The following is an 18,598-nucleotide window of genomic DNA, read 5'->3' as shown; positions in this document are numbered from 1 at the left end:
AGAGGCCACTCAGATGGTGAGTGAGGGGCGTAAAGCGTAGACTGAATAAAGCTCAGGGAGGTCGTCTGTTGTTCCTGACCTTCCTCACTGCCATAAATAACCCTTCGCTCCTCACCCACCACACACCCGATGACCCTGTGTAGTAAAGATTAGTTCACCTTTATGTTCCCAGAGGTGAAACTGAGTTTAATTTGTTCTCAAGCAGGAGATGGCTAAAAATCAACTAGTCATGATAATAAAACAATAAAAGTTAACTAGATTTTTTGAAATTTGCTCATTCAAATGTAAAAAAGTGTGAATATTTTTTGTTTATTATTATTGTTAACTTGATGCTTTGGACTACAATTCTATCAAATGCATCAGATGTGAAGTGACAGTGTATTGTGTGAGCTTTGATCCATCTCTCTACCTCCAGATACACGTTACCAGAGAAGGATTCAATAAAATCCCCATCGTGCACCCGCTGCTTTCTGTGACGATGAACGCAAAGCAGGAGTTATTTGGTAAATTGCATTAATTTTCCTCCTTCTCTTGTGTCTAACGGCTCATGCTATTTTTACTCCTTTGTGGACCCCGAAGTCACAAGTGCGGGTTCCAACATGTCGCAGCCGGCTTCATCTGTACATGTTGGAAAACCTGGAGAGAAAAGAGAGAAGAATGCAGCGGAACATGTTGCTTTTGCTTATGGGTTGTGGGAGAAGACGCGTGACTCAGACATAACATGATATAATCTTCACTCACGAAGCATGTGACTGTTGTCGTTTTTTTCTTTTGCTGTAGTTGTGTGTCTCTTTATGGCCATCTTGTGTCTCTCATAATTGTTTTATGCCTCTTTTTATGGTCATTTTGTGCCATTTGCCGTGTTTGTGTCTCGTGGATGTTTTTCTTCATGACACTTTATAGAAACCTCTTATATCATTGTAGTTATTGCTGCTATTGTTCTTATATTTCTGTCATTACATCTCTGTTATTGTTTTCTGACTCTCCATATTTGTTTTTCTTTATGATCATGTTTTATTGTGTCCTTAAAATCGGTTTGTCTCTTTGTGGACATTTTTGTCCTTGTGTTTTGCCATTTTTTTTAACTTTCTCTCTCTATATGACCATTTTCTCCCTACAGTCATTCCGTCTGCAGAAACACACTTTGACTTTTTAATTAGTGAGAGTAGCTAAATGCTGCTTTTTTTAAAAAAAAGGATACGTTGAATATAATACTTTACATTGTATTTTTCTTGATAACGTGTAAATGTAGTAGCAGTATTTCATATAAAAGTAACTCCCTGCTTATTGTATAATGTTTACAGGCCAGTGTTGACCTGTCCAATATGGCGGCGACGTACGGACCAGCGGGCAATGCGGCGTCTACGTCAACGTTAGACGACTACAGACTTTAGGACCCTGCGGAAATTTCCTCTCCGGTGCGGCAGCCTCTGCGGCTCGTGAGGGAACGAGCAGACCGGTCAGCGAGAGAGAGGCAGGCGGGGGAGCGCGAGCCAGCAGCGAGGAGAGAAGACCCGGTAGAGCGCGAGGAGGGAGAGAGAGAGAGAGAGAGAGAGAGAGGGAGAGAGCGAGTGAGAGAGTGAACGAGAGGAGAGAGAGAGCGACGGCCGCCAGGGTCCGGGCGCCTGAGGGACGGACGACACGGTAAATATAAACATTGCGTTTTGGCTCGCAGACGCTTACCGGTACCCGTTATAGTCGTTAAGTTGGGGACACTACACACATCCCCTAAAGTCAACGCTCGCGCGCACCAGAGCCAGACCTCTGGTTCCGTTTTAGCAGATGATGTGCGCGTGAAGACGGAGCGGTACGTTCACGGGGCGAGTGAACTTGGGGAGTTCTTCAAAACGTCTCGAGTAAAATCACGGCACCGCCGTTATTAGCGAATGTGCGCGGAACGTTGTCCGGTGGAGTGGACGCCCCCCTCCCCGCCCCCCGCCGGAACGAGCAGGTAACGTTAAACCGGAGCGCACGCTCCTCTTCACCCACCAGATGCAGACAGACACATCAGCGCGCGGAACCATCGGCACCGCGGAGAGCGAGCGAGCGAGCGGGCGCGCGCCTGCCGAGGTTAACGGGTGCATTCGGTCTAAAACGCGCCCCCGTGACTGTTTTTTACCTGACCCAGTAAAGCTTATCGTCTCTACACACTCAGACACGCGCCTCCCACCGACTGTCCGCCTCAAACACACCCCGCCGGGATTATACACCGTTTCTAGGAGGCCGTCCGGTAAAGGCCGCGTGAGGTCGCTCCCAATATTAATTGCCATAAAGCTGGGATTCGCTAAGTTAACGCCAGTGACGACGGCCCACTTCGACCTGCACTGTAGAAATAAAAGCCTAATCCCAAACGCCGTTCAGAGGTAAACATTCAGTGAAGTTGTTTTATTATCACGTGCTTTCCAACAATCTCATCAAGTTTCCTAACGTAAAATAATGTATTAAAGCATTTCAGCCCATAGTATGCTTGAGGGGTCCAGATGTTGCTTTCATTAATGATACTGATATATGCTTACTTTTATTTTGCTGTTTGTGTTTGAGATTAATCTCTTAATAAAGTCACAGGCACCAATAACCTCGGAACCCTGAAGCCACAGGTTTACTTCATGTCTGCTCGACTGTATATAATTCTCATTTACAGCTTTACAGCCTCAGATGGTAAAATTCTTCAAATTTGCTGCAATGTCAAAATGTAGTGCAAAGGCTTTCAGATTGTGACAGTGAATGAATGTATTTCTGGCAGCTTTGAGAGGATTTGTCTGAATAATCAGTAGACACTGTGACCTGTTTTGTGAGAAAACTTTGAACACCTTGTGAAGGCAGAACAGATGTGTTTCTGCTCATTTCACCTCAGATGACCCCGGTGTTTCACACAATCTTGCCACTGACCTTTTCTGAACACGCTGCCAGTTCAAAGAGGTTATAGAGAGAGAATAATAGCAGTTAATTTCCTCTAAGGCTTGTTCATGCCAACAAAACTGCTACCCCTGAAATATATTGGCCTTATAAATCACAATTTGTTCTGTGTGCTTTTAATTTGAAAACAGTTGCCTTTCGCTTCCTGTTGCGCTGCCGCTGCTTTCACACACCTCTGAAGCATTTTTTCTCTGGCAACCATTTCCCCCACAACCAGTGCAGGCTTCTCCTCAGGCCTTTGACTGTGGTCTAATTTAAACCACTGCTGGCGCAAAGATTGGAACAATTTAAATCACCGTCTATAGATTTGCTATAGGAGCGCGAGGTGTGTGACCTAAATACGCCGAGGCTTGGAGGAGCTTGCTGGCCTGGAGCCTGGAGCTGGAACAGCGAGCCCCAGGGGTGGTGGGGTGGATACTGTACACCCTTTTGCAAAGTTTCCACCCTTGTCTTTCCTCCGCTAACGCGGCCAGCTGCTCATTGTCCTTACAGTGGGTGATGTAAGTCCAGCGTGTGAGGGGTGACATACGACGTCTCGAGCGAAGCCAGACACCTTGGCTGCAGTCGCACACCCCGCTCCCATTCTAATCTATGCTCCCATTTTCTTTTTCAGCACATGCAAAATGTTAATAGCCGCTTGTTGGCGGAGGTCCCGCTCAGGCGCACGAGCGAGATCTTTGCACAAACCATGCTCACGCAGAGGTGAATGGGAGGAACTGACTCCACTTTGAATAGTGAATGTAAAAATGAAGCACTTCTGATTCGTGATTGTGCACAGACCTAAGACTCTTTACTGGCATGCACCGAGCCGGCTGCAGTGTCAAACCTTTGTGCTTTCTACAATGCAGCTGCTGTGTGTATTACAGTATAGTCACAGTATGATCTTTACCTAATGGCTAAGTAACAGGATCCTCACGCAGTGGGTCCGGTCCGTGTGCTCTCTAAGCATCTTAATCCCGCCTCAGCGCCTCCACTCCATGCTGCCTTTCCAGTTTGTAGCACTCGCTGAATTTGCCACAAAGAAACTTTAGTGAGTCTTTGAACTTGGTGGATCTAATTCACCTTTTTAAGATGGACTTAGTGATGAGTGTAATCATGATGGTGGGATCTCAGCTCATGAGTTTACGTCCAACTGTTGAATTAAGGTACCATGAATGAGAAGCAACAGCTGATTTCATTATTAGTTCATCTGTTGATGATTCTGCATTTAATTCAGTGTAATAGTGCAAGGATTTGTTACGAGGCAAAGGTCTTTTGACTGTTTGATTTCCAGTAGAAAAGTTTCTTTCTATGATAAAATCAAATTAATTCCTATATCTCTTGGAATCCACTGCCTGGAAACTCAAACTGAGAACACGCTGGATTTGACCAAGTACTGGAACGACGCGCTGCTCGACTCAACCAGCATTAGCGAGCCAGTGTGATTAATCTCCCTGCCTGAAAGCGTAAACTGTGAACAAATATAATCGTCACAGCTAAAAATGGGCGCGTTGACTTAGAGCTGGTCGGTTGGTAAATGGCCCAAATCTGCCAAAACAACTGGAGACAGTTGAGAGCAAATTTAAAACCGAATGTTTACAAAACCAGGGATTTAGTCCCAAAATGTGTTTTTAAAGGATTTGAATCCTTCTGAAGACCTGGTGAGGAGTAAATATATCTAGTTGTAGCTTACATTAATGTTTCTGATCCATTTGTTGTCATTTCTTTTGAGCCTTTCTAGACACATGGTGTCACATTTGTTTATTAGAAAGCTGCAGCCTATAGATCTGTAGACCGTAGAGCGCATAGCAGCCGACTCCTCTGAGGACGCGTCCAGGTGTGTCACACTGTCGCTCCCCTGACTTTGGATGGTGACGCCATCCATCAAGTGCATCAGGTGTCGTGTCCCGAGGGCTGTGTGCGACTCAACTGAGCCAGAAGCGCGTGAAAGGGACACGTGTCAGACACACGCCGTGGATGCCTTCATCATCGTCATCCTCACCTCACTGTGTGTCTGTTTCCTGTCCAGGGAGAGGGGGAGGCCTGAGTGAGCGACTGACGTGCACGCGGCCCATCGAATGAGGCTGCGCCTGCCGCTTCTGGGGGCCTTTCCCATGTTTTGATTTGCTCCATTCTTTTTTAATTTTTACTTTTGGAAGTTGGTTTGACCGAACCGAACCGCACCCTGCCATGCCGTCCAACAGCCCTGCTGCCAACGAACCCCCCCAGACACCAGAGAACGACACCTCCAACGACGTGGTAAGCTGAAATACAGAACCCCAGAGACCGACACAACGTTTGCTGCTCCGCCTCTGAGTTCTGCTTTTACTGTATTAAACACACTACAGTTATTTTTGCACTCGTACTGTAGATCTTATTACAGCCACGGCCATTTTTACTACAGCTATCATTACCACTACTACTTTGGCATCTTAGCGAGCAGTTGAGAGCTTTTTTTAGCCAACACACACAGAAAACCTGGCAACCTTGCCAGTGTGTGTCTGTAATGATTAAACCTACGGTCATTTATTTACATTCGGCGCAGGCTCGTCTGCATTCTACGTACTCACGCGACCACATGCAGGTGAGGCCAGTGCAGCATTCTGGCTTTGTCACACAAATGAACATGCACACATAACAACACGCGGTGCACAAGGTGAAAAATGGCTCCTTTCATTTGCCCCCAACCCCCCATCATGCAGGGCAGCCCTTGTAAATCTGTTAGGGGTTCATTCTATAGAGCAGCTATATAAAGAGCCGTCTAACTCAGTGTACTTCCACATTCGCGCTCTGGCAGCGAGCCAACGAGTACAAAGTTTCCCATCACTCCGTTTGTTGTGCTTTCTGACTTCCTGAGAGTTAACTCTCTGGGGCGAGAAAAGCCCAGAGAGAAATGTGAGTGAGTCACAGCCTTTTGGAAGACATGGCCAGTCACTGTAGGAGACCACAGGGGTGTGGGAGGCTCCACTTATAATCTGTCCTTAAAGATCTACAGATGCCCAGTTTACAAACTGGTTTGTCCGGAGCAAACCCACTAAAGCCCTGAAAAAGTCCTAGAGTATAAACAAACGTAGGTAACGAAAAAAGACCTGAACCAATATTTATAATATAAATGTGTTTGCCTATTAAAAGCTCAAACCTTTAATCCTTCACTTTTGATCAGATAATTAAACATTTACAGCTGAAGCGCAATTATTTAGGTGTAAATGTCCAAACAGCTCTACATTCACTGTAGAGTACGTAGACTCATGTTCTAGGTTTAGGCTCACATACTCAAAGCTTAAAAGCTGCCAAAACTAGTTCTTGGGCCGTGTCTGGTCATGTCTAACAGCGACAGTGGTTTAACCGTTGTAAATGGCAGAACTTCAAGAGGCCAGACAAACATCAAAGCTTCTCTTAGCAGCTTAAGGCTGAGCGTTTTTGAAGAGTCCGTGCTCTTTATGCAACACGCAGAGTTTACATGCATGAAGATGCGGGTCCAGGTCCTGTGGTATGTTAAAGTTATTGAGCTCCTGCTTGAGTTTTCAGGGAGAAGGAGAGTAAAAGTGTGAAGGTCAGGGTCATTAGAGCTCAGGCTGTAAATAAACCACAGGTTCATGCTAGTAAAGGACGGTCACAGCACAATGTCCAGGTGACGACACAAGCTTTTATGTTTGACACATAGGATCATCATAGGACATTCATGTTGTGATGATTCTGCTCTTTAGCATCACGTCCCTGTGTTAATTGATTAAATTAATGGATGAAGCTGCAGCTGCTGGTTTAAGTGTTAGTCATGATTATGTGTCTTTTTTTTTAAATGTAAGTACGTATGTTGGGCTCAGACGTTTTACCCGGTTACGTTTAGTGAAATAAACGCTTGCATTGATACATATATGAGAAATTTTCATTACGGGCTAAATTATGGTGAGTTAAAGCACCGTGTTTGTTTTGTTCATAGGTTTATCAACCGGTGATTAGATGAATAATACACTTAGAGTGAAGGAGCGAAATGGGAGCACAGGAAATAAACACATAGAAAGGATGTGTGGCTGGGAAGGAAAGAAAGAGGACAAGCTGTCTGCTATGGATGGGATCCTCCTTCCCGCCTGGTTTGCAGTCTGGTTGCTTAGCAACTGCGGTGGCCTAAAATAACCTGCCAGGAGACAGAAATAGACCAAAGATATATGGGCAGATTGGTAAGTGTGTGCATTTGTATGTGCTGACACATTCTTGAAAGGATTTGTTTGAACGTGATTTTAGCTCGGCTGGTTTATACCTGGCTCCTTGTTTTTGACTTGACATCATTTGCGTATTCGTCAGTGTGCATGTGTTTGTTGTTCCACATGCACACGAACAGCACACCGGACGCACAGGCACAGGACTGTCTGCCATTCCACCTAGTAGCTGGGTGCCATTATCAGGGAAGTGACATCAGCATGTTTAGTCAGCACGGCAGCCCCGTCGGAGACAGTTGCTAAGCAGTTTCGGCACCTTAGCAACCACTCCACTGTCACGGCAACAGAGAAAGGACGACATTAATGAAAACACGCTGACAGCGGCGAGTCAGGTAGCACCGGTTGGAAAAGAGAAAGAGGAGGGGAACCATCAGAAACCTATTCCTCGCTCCGTTATCTAGCTTTAGGCTAGTCTGTATGTTAAATAACATTATATGGAGTATTGCATATATAACATGTCAGTATTGTGAATGATCGTCATTATTTTCATCATTAAATCTGACATACAAACGTACAAGAAAACAAAACAAAACATCATAACAGCTGCTGCACCTGAGAGAAATATATAGATATAATCAACCAAAACTGAACAGGAACCAAATGAGCTGAAAGCAAAATGAACACTTGTGTGCTGATGCTCCTCATTTGTTTTATTCCTGCACACACGTTGTCTCCACCGCCATTTTAAAAGGAATATTCACAAAAATCTAATTGGTCTATTTAGTTTAACACCTTTGTTGTAATGATGCTGTTATAACTTCTTAATTTGCATCTCCAGTTTAAGAATCAGTGTTTATGAAGTAACATCACGCTGGAGTTGCAGCCCAGAGCTTCAGACATGTAACAATAGAAACTGTGGACTTTAAACTACTTTGGCTGAAACCATAAATTATTAGAGGTTTGTGTCTCTCACATCTGTGTTTATCATAATTACTGATCATTATGTGCCCAGCATTGCAACTGTATTAGGTTAGGTTAGAGAGAGAAACATTCTGCCCTCATAATCTCATGCATCATGTTTGGACTCCAGAACAAGTAACATGTTGCACTGTGATTGGACTGTTTCAGATTTGATCTAAGAAAGAAGCCGCGATTTTCATAGCAACTCAACATCATAAAGCAAAAGCCCTTGTGAGCGAGGCTGCAAATGGAAGTGCAGGCATATGTTACCTCTGCTCGTTGTGGAGTCACACCTGGTCGTCCTTCTGGCTGAAACCCGTTTTTAACTTCCCTCTGCTCACGCTCACTGTCTGGTCCACACACAGGTGCAGCGCGCTATTTATATTCCATATACACCACAACTGTTCTACAGCGCAGTCTGAGCAGAGGAGGCTATTTATATTGCTGAGGTTCATTCATTAGGCTTTACATAATATACTGGTGCCACAGCAACTGCTTCAGGACCTCAGATTAATCACCTAATTGCAAATCTGCATATAAATGTAGTTGGATCCAGATCTGATCAGCCCATCTGACTAAACACAACTGCCTTGTAATTTACTGGATATTGGAGATTTCTGCTGTTAACATTCAGTGGAAAAGATCAGAAAACAGTGTCATGTTGCTCTGCAGCTATGACGATGCTGCCGCTCACTCGTTCCCATTGGTCTTCACCATCACAACTTCTCCAACGCTGGATGTGAATCACTGTTGCCTTAATGCTGACTGCTGCTAGCCGATTGATTGATTCCAGGCTTGACGAGTGTTGTCTGTGATTGGTCAGAGTGAAGATGGAGCAGGTCAGGACAGTCCAGAGGAGGCGACGCCAGCCAGTCCCCTCAACAAGCGCAGAGTGGGTCGCCCTGGCAGGAAACGCAAGCAGCCGCTTCCTGTGAGTACCGTAATTATAGCCTGTCAGGCTGCTGCGCTTTGAGCTGTAGCTCAGGGATTGATGCGTAGGTGAACACACCTAAGCACCGCTCCACTGTCCTCCAGCTGCAGTCAGCTCAGTCAGTGTCACATTTGTGTGTTTGACACATGACATTAATTCAGCTTGTGTTCAAACCTTTAATCGTCACATTAGACATTTGTGTGTGTGAGACATAGGTATTCCCCTGAAGTCAATGCGAACCCCTCTCAACATGTCAGCTCCTCTCAGCATTTTTACCTGCCGCCCTTTTCACTCATCTCCATGTGACCATAACCCACATTCTGTGCTTTGAAGTCTTCTTTTTGAAGCATTTCTTTTAAATTAGATCCTTGATGTCTGTGACAATATAATGACCATATACAATAATGTATGAATGTATGAAAATAGTACAATATGTCATAAAAACAATTATTATTTCTAATAGAAAACCATCTAAAGTTGATAAAGTTTGGCCTTCAAGCATTCATATACAAACACAATGAAATTAAGAAACATTTAGAAGCTGTGTACAGACAAATATTCATCAGTTGAATGTTTTGTACAGTATAATAGAATCGCCAGGCTCGTCATCACAGGACAGAGTGACGGTGTGTAAAACCACAGTGTTGCATACAAGGCGACTTTCATATTCCTTCTGTGCTGCAAACATGAGTGTTTATCAGCAAATGTGAGTAAAATGTGCAGCTGTAGTGTATTGACCTGAGGTGACGGTGTCTCGGTTCTTGTTTCCGCTGCGTTGGCGCCACTGGAGCGTCGGCTGGAGGCCTTCTGTCACCTTCACGCCGGCCGTAGAAGCCCTGTGCTGTTCCGGAGCTGCGTTATTGTAATGACATCTTCACTCCGCCTGACTTCTGCTTTGGGCAGCTCCGTGCAGTATTTCTCCCTCCATTCATCCTCTTATCACTCACCTTGTGTGCGTCTGTGAGCGCGCGCCTCCCTTTGTGCTGACGGAACCCTGTGGCAGTCAGCAAGTCAATATAGCTGTTCAAACAAGTCCAGATAGAGAGGAGCACCGGGTGCAGTCACAGCCTGAACCCATCTGTGGCGGAGCATCATTTGGTCACGTCACACAGCTTTGAAGGGGTTTTGAGGATTAGGTCATGGTTAATTTGATGGCTAAGGTTAGAAGTGGAAGGAACATTATATTATATTATATCAATGACTGCAGGCTTTAATAGTAGCTGTGACAGTTGTAGTGTAGTATCGTAGCTGTATTTGTCATAGTGGAGGTAGATTGTTTGTATTGATAGTAGCTCAGTAGAACGGGTGCATAGAAACACATGTAGTCGTAGTGGTAGTAGTAGTATTAGTAGTAGTTTTTACCTTTTCCGTTAATACTCGTTGCTTCTTCTTTTCTCCGGCCTCTGGCCTCTCCTGGCGTCTTCCTTTTCCGTCGCTGCTTCTCTCTCTTCTTTCTCCAGGAACCATGTGTGGAGCAGCTGGTGCGTCGCACTTAAACGCTACTACTGTTTGAAGTCCAGTGGGACTGAGCTGATGTGCTGGCGTGTTTCCCATCTATATGACAATCCCCTCACATCCACAGTCCGTTGATACACTGACACATACCCTAACCTTCAGCCGGGACTGGACTTGGATTTGCTTGAAGCTCAGTGTGGCGTCTTGTGCTGTTTCTGATTTGTGTCCGTATACAAAAGTCTACAAATTGAGAAATAATTGTGGTTGTACTGTATATACACAGTATGAGATGTGCTACGCCTCACTGATCACAGTGACTGACATCACTTTCAATCCCAAAGCCAAACATTAATAAATAATAGGTGGACAAATCATAAAGATCAAATAATGACTCTGAGGTTATAGTTTATCATTTCAGCATGTTTGATAGTATTTACACCTAAATATTATCAAACAAGGCTGATAGATGTGTACAGAGATAAACAATGGTTTTAGCTTGTTAAACAGAATAAATCAACATGAAAGCTGTGGAAGAGAACGTTTAAAGGTGCTGCTCAGACATGTGGGAAAGTCGGGAAAAAGAAAGAAAGAAACCACCGATGCACTGAACAAAACACACACGCTGTCTACCCAGTTTAAATAATGATGCCACTGAGGACTGCACAAGCTCATAGTGAAGACTGTTAGTGATGGTCTGATTAAGTGAATGAGTAGAGACTTGTTTTGGGATTGACTGCCAGATAATACTGTCATGTTTGTATTTGCTTTATTTAATTTGAAAACTCATTTTCTTGGCATAGGTCTTCCAGCCAACACTGGCCCAGCAGCTAGGTCTAGTAATAACAACTACTAACTAGCAGAAATGAGGCAGAAAAGTCCATTAAATATAAAACGTAGCATGATGTTGAGTAACCCAACCTAATGAGTTGCTCACGCTCTAAAAGCTGTTTACGAAATCAAACCGTGTCCAAAACACAATCTGGAGAAGACTCCCGGCTCCTGAAGCAAGCCATTAATAATAACTGGATGGAAAAGCGCCTGCTGTGCACATATTTCGGCACTTATGTGTTACTGTACCTCCATCCGGTCGCACTGAGGATGGGAAAAGCTACAGTACATAATGATCTCCACGGTGGCTCAGTGAGACTGTTCGCCTGCAGATTTAAACGCAGCCATCTTGCATTTATTTGCTATATTAAGTTTGCTTATATTGTTATTTTTGGCAGACTATTGTTTTATTGTGTGCTACATCCTGCTTTCTACCCCGTCCTCCCCCTGGGTATCTTCAAAGATTCATCCAAGCTAAAATCTTCCCTTTGTTGGATCACTGCGCTGTGCACACACTCAGCTCAGAGTCCTTCAGATGTAAAGTCTGGTACTTTCCCCGCTGTCTGTCATTCAGCATCAAAGAGATGCTGGTCGCCTGCGCTTTACAAACACATGACCCACAGGTGTGTGAAGGAGCTCCTGTCCCTGTTTATACTGTATGACTGAAACTGTTTTACTCCTCAACGCGCAGGCAGCTTGTTTATTCTGAGTGTCTGGTCAGCTTTGTGCAAAATGTTTATGTCTGGTACGACTTTAAAGCTGCATTAAGCAATATCTCTTTATTTTGTGGCACTGTATCCAGAAGGTGAATCCCTCTAGTCTGCAGCCAGCGGGCGCACTCAGGTCATAGTTTTGGTTTAGCGGCCCACATTAAACCCAAGCAATGCACCTGATCTCAGTAAAGGAAGTCTACAGTCATCTCACAGAGCTGACTGCACACTTCCTGTTAAGCAGTAAATGGCAAACAGGCGAGGCTGAAGACCGTCGAACATATAGCAGTCCAAAGACACCCAAGAGTCTGGGGACCAAAGCGAGTCTGAATTTAATTTACATGCGGCATGTGACCAAAAAGATGACTGCGAGTCCAGATTCCACTGTTTCTGCTGAATGTGTAAGTAGTCAGTTGTTTGCTTAACAGTAGCTGTAGGAGCTGATCTAGTGTCTTTTTTGCCTCCTAAAGGTGAAAAATGCTTAATGCAGCTTTAATTTTCATGTCGGGGCTTAAAGCAGTAAATGTTAACGCTACGAGTTCACATCAGGCGCACATGATGATGTGCACAAGATAGACACCGATACACTGTTTGTAAGCACTTACTTCTTCTGCTGGGTTAGTTTATTCCATGACTTTGAATGTTAATCGTACACAGGTTTAAAATTCACGTAAGCTACTTTATTGTAGTTATTAACCGTGTTCCATCTGTATTTTTCAAAGCACGTGCTTGATTTTTGCATAGCAAGTTTTACTTATTTGATTTAAGTGGTTGGATTTATTTGATTTATTTATTATATTGTGTTGTGTCTTTGATGTTTTTTAATATTTATGTAGGTTATGATGTATGTGAAGCTAAATATCTGTTTTCACTTCTTTCTTAGTTTTAGTAAAAGCTCAACATTAGCTGGTCTTACATTTTAATGTACTGATCCAGATGTGTTACAGAACATTACTAAATTCCCCATCGCTGCATTCACACCACTGCTCATGCAGTAACATTTGAAAGCTCAGACGATCAGATCCAAATGTAAAAGCACTTTAACCCAGTTATCGACCCCAGTAAGAAACAAACCGAAAGACATGTGTCACTCATGTATATGCAAAACAAGGCCTGCACCCAACCAGAAACAGTGACTCTCCACTTTGGTTCTGAGTAGTAACTGCACAGATGCAAAGGATCAGTGCTGGATAAAATGAAGACTGGTCCTTTTTACTGTGCTCTAGTGTGTGTGTATCTCACCACATCACTGCCGGCCTGTCGGAGAGTAGAAATTAGAAGGAGGGAATGTGGGAGATTTGGGTAAATGATTCACAGTCGGAGGCTGAAAAAATACCCTTAAATAGTGAATTAAGCTGTACAAAAACTCAGCATCTCAGTTTTACTCAGTGCTGACTGTTGCACTTACTGGTTAATATGATTCACTATATGAATAGATTTAGTTTATAATTGTGCTAATTAAGAGAATGTTGCAGGTTTTGGGCGGCAGAAGCCTTTGAGCAGGTCTGTTTCCATTTGAGCTGGTGTTAAACCCGGTGGAGGCTGCAGCGGTTCTGTCCCAAGGCCCTTTTAGTCGCCTTCTGCGTTCCGGGCCTTTTTACAGCCCACCTCACCTGCTCATTACAGCCGTTTGTGGCCTTGTTAGCACTAGCCAGCGCTATCGTAGCCTTTGAGCTCGACGTTCACGCCCGCTCCCCTTTCTTTAACTACCTGTCTATAAAATCATTTAGCCTGTTAGCGATCCCCACGCATACAGTTCCCCACCGCTTTTTTACAGCGGACACATTTTACCTCATTAATGCTACTGAGCTAACGGATTAGGCTTTGAATAAGAGAGAGGACTAGTTTACCAGATATAACAAGTCCTGAGCTCACTTTCATTCCTCGGTTCACATTGATCATTCATCATTTGCTCAGTTCTGTCCTCATCTCATAAGTGCATGTTAATCGGAGCTGGGGGTGTTTAGTACCTGATCCTACGCAGACACGCTCTGCTGGACGTACCTGCTCTGTGTTGAGCTAACGAGAGTAGACTACCAGCTCTGCTACTCCCCTGTTTGTGTCCCGCGTGTCGGTGGGTGTATAGTTTCTGTGTTTGCAGAGGGCTCTGAGCGGTCTGGACGAGGGGTGGGCTGCAGTTTCCTCAGACCTTGACTTTGCTTTGGTTCATAGGAGATGGCGACTTCTGATCCCTGTGCAAATGCCCCCCCAACGCCGCCCGAGGAGCTGGAGCCCTCCCCCTCTCCTCGCAAGAAGCGCGGGCGTCGGAAACTAGACCAAACTGAGAAAAATAAAGGTATAGACTTAATGCAAACTACACTGAAATCTACAGTGAAGCTCAACTTGATGCAGCATCTCATGCTTCCAGATTGGATTTAGACTGTTTTCTCTGTAGATATGTACAGTTTTCTGGGGTAAAATGATGAAAAACTATTACTCATTAATCTGGTTTTTAAATCTGCACAAATGGGCCGTTTCCTGTAACTTGTCTTCTCCTGCAGATGAGCCAGAGGATAGAAACTGCGACTCCCCAAGAGAGGTGAGACTCTCCGTCTGAATGAATCCAGCCATGCACTCGTTCAGTAGTACAAGCAGTTTTAGTAGTAAGTACATAACGAGCTTTGAACACGTGTGTGTTTTGTGTGTGTGCAGGGTGAGACCGGCAGGCTGCGGAGGAGGCCGGTCCCCAGAGTGACCTTCCAGGCCGGAGACCCGTACTACATCAGCAAGAGACAGAGGGAAGAATGGCTGAGCCGCTGGAAGAAGGAGGTGGGAGAGAATCGGTCTGTGTCTGTGTGAATCTATAGCGACACTAGGACCCTAAAAAATCACTCCGCACTAAAAGTAACCCCAATTTTTTTGAAATAACCCCAATTTTTCCCTCTTGATCACATTTAAATCTTTCAATATTTTTGTTCTATAAACTGTTAAGGTCCAACAGCAAGTGTCTCTGAGAAATTGTCAGACTTATCAGAAGACATGTTTCTGTTAACTGTAATAATAAAATGAAAATAACTTCTCAAGATTATTTGTGTTGTTTAAATCACCTGGCTTGTCAATGGGACAGTGAGCCAAGGCAGACCTCAAAGTCCACCATCAACTATTTCGTAAACAGTAGGAAAAGCCTGACCTGAGTGTGTTAGCATCAGTGGGTACAGTGGGACAGGGGCTTCTAGGTCCAATAAATAAAAGAATGTTGCTGTTTAATGTCTGCTTTATGCAGTTGTACTATAAAATGAACTAAAATATTAAGCCATACGTTTAGAGGCTAATTGCCTTAGCTTCTGATCTTATGGCTGACTGAACCGGAGGCGAGTTCAACTGGAAGATTCCTTCTTTATTTTTGACCTTTGAATTCCCACTAGCTTCTAGAAAGTCACCATGGGACAAATACAAGAAAATGACAGGCAAAGCATGTGAAAATACTGTGTGCAGAAAAAGCTGTGGAAACACATACTCGTACAGTATTTGGTGCTGAGGTGGGGGAGACCAAAAAAGGAGATAAAAAAACTGGAAATACTGGACTTACAACCATCAGCTTAATAAATAGATGGTGGTGGTTGTAGCAAAACAGCAGATGAACACAAGTGTAAAATATCTGGCACAGACTGTTGAAACTATGTCAGATGGAGGTCGACATGTTGCCGCTAGCGGTGCTGTAATAGATGCAGGCTCTGGGTGTTTAAAGGATGAAAGAATGAGTGAAAGGCCGGATGTGTGTGGTCATGGAAGAGAAAGTCATTCAGGCTGAGTGACAGGCCGACTGCAACCAGTGTGTGTGTGTGTGTGTGTGTGTGTGTGTGTGTGTGTGTGTGTGTGTGTGTGTGTGTGTGTGTGTGTGTGTGTGGCTCAACCACACGTATGTGCAGTTTCCTCTTTCTCATGTTAGAACTTGTTCTGGTGCCGTGAGCGTCTGTTGGCTTTTAAAGCGACAGGACGCCCTCTCCCCCCTGAGGAAACAGCGTTTTCGCCTCCCGGCGCTGACCAGCGTCGCCGCAGCCTGCGTTTGAACATATGTGAGCGCGCACAGACTGTAACGGGTCAGAATGACGCCAGCTTGTTTTGGCGTCGCGGCGTGTGCATGTGGCAGACGGACGAGGTACAGGGAGGCGAAGCGTGCGCGCTCTCTGTCAACACGCTGTTCTCACCAGCAGAAGTGACTCATCACCTACTTCGCAGCCGTGAGTGATGGCTGAAAGAAACAGAAACTCAAATTTAGGTTTTCACATTTTCTTTTTTAAGGAAACAAAGAATGTGACTATGATAATTGGTCGGTGTTTGTTACGAGCCTCTGAACCGCTCACGAAAGGGCTTTGATAATAATTAACTTCCCAACCATAAAGGGAAATGTAAGTAAGATGAGGTGGGCATTGGTGAGGTGAGGGTGTCAGAAGCCAGAATGCGTGAAGCAGACAGGTTAACCAGCTCCAGGCTGCTGCCAGCGTGTGTTTGCTCTGACAGTAAGTTGAACCGCGGCCAGCTGTTAACAGCGCCATTAACATCCCATCTCTCCACCATGAAGGAAACTCTGCAAATTCCTTCCCATTTCAACATAAGAAACAAATCTGGCAGCTTCTCTCCTCATGTCTAAAGTTACAGCCAAGAAAATAAACAGTGCGTGGGGGTGTAGTGCGCTGCATATATCAGAGCATGATTTGCTCCTTCTTCATGCTTTAACCTGATTTCAGGCTATTTAATCCAACAAGTCACGTGCTGCGACCTTGTTCTGACGTCTGAACACTCAGTGTGACTTTGACCTTCAGTCAAATCTGATCAGCGATGCTTAAAGTATTGAATCCAAGTATGAAATATGAGTGGGGCTGGGTTTGAATTGAAGGATAATAGAGGGATGCATATATAAATGAAATATTTGGACTGTAGGCAGAGCAGAATTCGAGGTTGTGTTGTTAGAAAGCATATGAGGTCAGTGAAGCTCAGTGGGTCAACGGAGCGTCAGAGTTTAGCACTGGAGACCCCTGCTGGTTCAAACACTCGCTAAAGCGCATGATGTCCGCTTATAAAACATTCATCTTTCAGTGCTGATTCAAAGTCGGCACAGACAAAGGGAGGTGAAGGCGAGGGTTTTATCATCTGGGAGATAGATGATATTATATTGCCTATTATGTTGTATTTGTAACTGATGAGGTTTCCTAAATAGCGATTCAGGTTCAACACCTAGCTGCTTATTGTGGTATTCGTTAGGAAGTGACCAGCGTCAGACACAGCTGCATTCACGCCCATGTGTTTGCATGTGTCATCATCCTCCAGCCTCCTGGGGCAGCCAGACATAGCTTTACCTAAACATCTGCTCGGTGGAGGAGCCTGTAAATCACACACTTCACCGCTGGCCAATCAGCACACAGGCAGAGAACACTCCAGGGTTCGAGCAAAGCGAAGGTGTAGGAGTTAGTACGAGGAGGAGAGAATGACAGAGAGGAAGAGAGCCAGAGAGGAAGGGCTGCCGCTGCAGAGCTGCCATGTCCGCGCTGTAAGTCATGAATTTATTTTCCTTTCCATGTGCACATGCTGCAGAGTATACAACTCTAGAAAGGAATGAGTTTAAAGAGGAAGTGAAACAACTATTATTTGATAGCAGGGCGTTTTTCTCAAAAGAAGTGAAATGGTTTCAATTTTCAAAGTCTTTGCCAGAAATATATCGAAATCAGGATTAAACTTATAACATCAAAGTAAAGTATGTTTATGTTCATTTAAATATGTGATGTTACATGATTATTGTGTAGCCTAAATAATTTTGGTGGGTTAATATTTCGTAATCTACAGTAAACAATCTACTACACGATTGGTCGATTTGGTTCTAAACTTTCCAGATGTGTTTTCAGCTGGATGATGGCAAACAGCGCCAACAGACGTGTCTCTGATGAGTGTGTGTTGGACAGTGGTGGGGTGATCTGGAGGTCAGGGTTGGCCGGCTCATGAAGGGGGCGGGGCTTAAGAAGCAGCTCATGCCTTAGGTGACCGGGTGAAGGGGTCAGAGGTCGAGAGGGAGGCGCTAAGAGTGAAAACAGTGACCAGGCCAAGGGGTTTGTCAAAGTTCACAGCCATAACTCAGTGTTAGAACCGTGTCCTGCCTCATCCGGCCTTTATCTGTCTGTCACATCACAGTCTGTTCGCTACGGAGCATCTGCTCGTCTGACGACACTAGACTCTCACAATGCATCTGAAATAAATGTACTGGCATTTTGGTGAGGGAGACGAACGCTCTCTAAGCAGGACATACAAATATCATATAATAATAATAATAGTCGTAATTTAATCGACTTTTGTCTGCAGCGGATTCCTCACTTTATCTCAAGGAACTTAGCAGATAATTCAGAGCTGTCTGTCATCAGTGACTCATATCTGAAAGCAGCAACGGTTCCTGACAGACAGTTCGATCGGCTCACGTTGCTAGGCAACACACACAGTGTGATCCAGCGAGCGGGATTTTGGTGGCACAAGAGTCGGGTACAAGTCGTCCGGTGAGATGATGTGGTCCAGATGCTGGATCACGGAGAAAACAAAAGGAGGGGATCTGTTGTGGAACGTGGAAATGCAGGTTTCTGTCAGGCGTGTGACGGCGTGTGGAGCTCCCCTCCCAGTGTTTGTGCGTGTGGTCTGTCTGATCCATGTAACAGGCTGATTGGGACTTTATGAGGTCAGAA

The 18,598-nt window shown here is 44.6% G+C and overlaps 1 protein-coding gene across 8 annotated transcripts in view; it reads left to right on the top strand.

Moving 5' to 3' along the window:
* Positions 1 to 1,437: 1,437 nt before the first annotated feature.
* The window catches only part of LOC114849223 (DNA (cytosine-5)-methyltransferase 3A-like), a 29,187-nt gene continuing 12,026 nt past the window's right edge, over positions 1,438 to 18,598 (top strand). For 2 of the 8 annotated variants that reach the window (XM_029140423.3, XM_055506489.1), the window contains exons 1-4: positions 9,034 to 12,337; positions 14,109 to 14,232; positions 14,438 to 14,475; positions 14,589 to 14,705. In XM_029140423.3, the coding sequence (XP_028996256.1) occupies positions 12,110 to 12,337; positions 14,109 to 14,232; positions 14,438 to 14,475; positions 14,589 to 14,705 (507 nt within the window). In that variant the 5' untranslated portion in view covers positions 9,034 to 12,109. Of the gene's footprint in view, positions 1,645 to 1,676; positions 1,952 to 4,924; positions 5,155 to 8,835; positions 8,944 to 9,033; positions 12,338 to 14,108; positions 14,233 to 14,437; positions 14,476 to 14,588; positions 17,425 to 18,598 lie in introns of those variants that run through there. The other 6 variants (XM_029140424.3, XM_055506490.1, XM_055506491.1 and 3 more) reach the window with 6 other exon arrangements.

Source organism: Betta splendens, chromosome 24 (assembly GCF_900634795.4).
Source record: "Betta splendens chromosome 24, fBetSpl5.4, whole genome shotgun sequence".
Lineage (NCBI taxonomy): Eukaryota > Metazoa > Chordata > Actinopteri > Anabantiformes > Osphronemidae > Betta > Betta splendens.
This window is presented reverse-complemented; position numbering and strand designations above follow the sequence as displayed.